Here is a 2927-nt window from a genome sequence, read left to right as displayed (position 1 = left end):
AGGGGGGAGGCGTGGTGAAGGGGCCGATCCTGTGATTGGAGGGTGATGGGGGTCAACGCCTGAGGGCTCCCAGTATGTGAGAGGGGGCAGGCTGGGCTGAGGGACACTCCCCCACACACACACACACCAAGTGCACGAATTTCGTGCACCGGGCCCCTAGTATATATATATATATATCCATCCTCCTAAATCCCACAAAACCTGCAGAAAACATATCTTATTCTCTGTAGGTAACTCAGCCAGCAGTGAGTTTAATGTGGCAGTACAGCGTCTGAAAATGCTAATTAAAAATAAGTTGCGTTTGTTAGAATTTAAAACTTTCCTATTTAATAAATTTTATTTTTGTAAAGAATTTGAACACATAAATTCTTAATTTCAAGAGCATATTTTACTAAACTAAGAGCATAAAACACTGACGTCGCAGGCTGAAGCGTCTGGCATAATTCGGATTGGCTGCTAAAGCCGATGCCCCATCTCTATGCCCCCAAAGCACTTGGAATGGTTGGAGATTTAAAGAACCTTCAGGGAAAGGCCGAGTGAAGCAGGCAGGCAGAGCTGCATCACGGGAAGAAGGAAAAGATGAGCAGTGGACTCAGGGCAGGAGAGCCAGGCAAGGTGAGGAGACAGAGCACTCCCTCCCCATGATCTCACCTGAGATTTTCCCCAGGCCGCCCTAATCTCCAGTCCTTCCCATTTCCGGGAGGAAAGAAACCCAGCAGGGAGCTCTTGCCCCAAATCACCCTGAGGGACCACACCCTGGCCCCCACCCCAAGTCTCCACTAACTTTATATGTCCCTGCCCCCTGCCTGCCCCTCCTATACTCAAGTATAAAGCACTCTGGAGCAAAATTAGATGAAAAGAAGAAAAGGGAAAACCTGCATTACACTTTTCATAATGATGGAATTTATAAGCAGAAACTCAGTGCTTCTTTCTGTTCGTTAGTTTTCCTTTGTTGCTGACTTTATATTTTCTACATAGGATAAGTACTCTGCAATAATAATTTCTTCATCTTCCAGAGTTGAGTCAAGATAATCCTCTTCGTGTTCTGGAAGATCTTCCAGTATTTCATTGACAGCCTCTGTCTCCATGTCCCGCCCTGTAGAGACCCCAGAGGTACCTGCAACACAGTCACGCAGTGACAAGTGAGTCACGGGAGAACAGAAAGCGGAGAAAAACCCACAGAGAGACCACACTGATCCACGTCAGCCTCGGCCACAACTTCCCTGGCCACACCATGCAGCCGGAGGTCTACCGATGTCACATCCCCACCCTCACTTCCTCCGTGTGCAGAGGCCCAGACTGACCTGCAGAATCGGAGAGGGACGTGGTTGGCGTTGATGGAGACTCGTCCACCGGGAGCTGCAGGTCAGGAGGGAGACTGCCTCCGTTGTGAGCGAGGGTCTGAGCTGCCAGCTGCACGTTTCCCTTGAACACTCTCAGGGCAGCTTCGGCTGCTCCCGTGTCAAAGCCCATGTACACCAGCTGGGGGAGAACACAGGGGGCGGTGGACACTGCTGAGGCTGGGCTGCCCGGAGATGGCACACGTCCAACACTCCTGTCCCCCGTGCAGCCAGGACAGCATTATTGTCAGAGAAATAGGTTTTTAAAACCCTCGGCATGCGTGTCCTCGGCACGGGCCTTCTGCACACGCCGCTCACCAGCACCATGACTCGGCCTGGGATGTGTGGAGGAAGACGGCCTCACACCTGTTAGTGCCTGGACATCAGAAAGGCGACAAGCTCATGGGCTGAGGAAAGTGCTACCCAAACCTCGTTACTAAGGCCACTGGTTAAGCGGCTACAGTTCGGTGTCCTCATGTGAAGGGGGACAAACATGGACCGAGGAGCTCCACAGACCTTTCTTACTCCTCCTGCTCCCCTTCCACCCACCACAACTCCTGGTGCTTGGCTGGACCCTGGGATGGGCCTACGTCACACTAGGAGTCTGGGGAGCCAGGCCTCAGCCCTGTCCCACTGCCAACCATGTCACACCACCAATCCCACTTGAGGCCAGGCAGGCAGAGCGGGGTATAAATGACTCTTACTTACTTGGTCAATATTTTCCTGGGAAGGGCTTTCTTGATGGTTGTTGATGTTAGGATCGGAATCATTGAACCACCACATGTGAGGATTACTGAGAAGAATCTAAAACACACAAAAATAGCCTTTATTCAGCACAAACACCTGCTCACTTGTGCAGAGACTGAGCAGCTATTACGTGCCAGGAGGATGCAGCCATAGGGCTCACACACCTGGGGACACTGTGGTGAACTATGCAAAGGTGCTGTGGAAGCAGAGAAGAGGGACCCCAAATGGGGCTGGGTGGGCAGGCAGGTGTTCAAAGGCTTCCTGCCAAAGGTAGGGGCGAGATGAGGCCCATCATGCTGTCTCTGTCACGGGGTTCGAGAACAAGACAGTACAGACCCTCAGATCCAAACCAGGAATGAGGGGCCCACAGGAGTGGGGCTCCGTGCAGTGGGAAGGCCACTGGAGAGGAGCTCAAATGGAGAACTGGAGGAAGTGGTGCCTGGGCCGAGAACAGGGGCTGCTCAGGGCAGCCAAGGAGCCCCTCGGGGACGGGTGTTACCTTCAGGGCCGCATCCAGGTTCCCGCTGGCCTGATGGAGCGCCTGCTTGGCTGCGTGAGTGGAGTAGCCCATTCCTTTCAAAGAGTTGATGTTCTCCAGGCGGCGTCTTCTCTTCTCTTTTTCTTCTCTTCTTATTTGGGCCAATTCCTTCAGGAAAACAGCAAAATTCACTAAGTGGGGACTGAGGTGTTGTAGAAAGCCTGTTCAATCCATGCTCTACAGGATTTGTGGGGCTGACGGCAGGTGACCCCCTGCCAATCTCGGCTAGTCAACAGCATGAGGGCTGCAGGGCAGACACCCTGGAGGGGCTCCCGGCGCAGGCCAGTGGGAGCAGGAGACTT

The 2927-nt window shown here is 52.9% G+C and overlaps 1 protein-coding gene across 2 annotated transcripts in view; it reads right to left on the bottom strand.

Annotated features, from left to right (window-relative positions):
* Positions 1 to 318: 318 nt before the first annotated feature.
* The window catches only part of NUB1 (negative regulator of ubiquitin-like proteins 1), a 32523-nt gene continuing 29914 nt past the window's right edge, over positions 319 to 2927 (bottom strand). For both annotated transcript variants that reach the window (XM_006767279.2, XM_006767278.2), the window contains exons 12-15: positions 2587 to 2733; positions 2049 to 2144; positions 1305 to 1482; positions 319 to 1117 (exon numbers count right to left, since the gene is read on the bottom strand). In XM_006767279.2, the coding sequence (XP_006767342.1) occupies positions 939 to 1117; positions 1305 to 1482; positions 2049 to 2144; positions 2587 to 2733 (600 nt within the window). In that variant the 3' untranslated portion in view covers positions 319 to 938. The remainder of the gene's footprint in view (positions 1118 to 1304; positions 1483 to 2048; positions 2145 to 2586; positions 2734 to 2927) is intronic.

Source organism: Myotis davidii, unplaced genomic scaffold (genome assembly GCF_000327345.1).
Source record: "Myotis davidii unplaced genomic scaffold, ASM32734v1 scaffold762, whole genome shotgun sequence".
Lineage (NCBI taxonomy): Eukaryota > Metazoa > Chordata > Mammalia > Chiroptera > Vespertilionidae > Myotis > Myotis davidii.
Note: the sequence above shows the minus strand (reverse complement) of the source record. Positions and strands in the feature narration are given on the sequence as shown.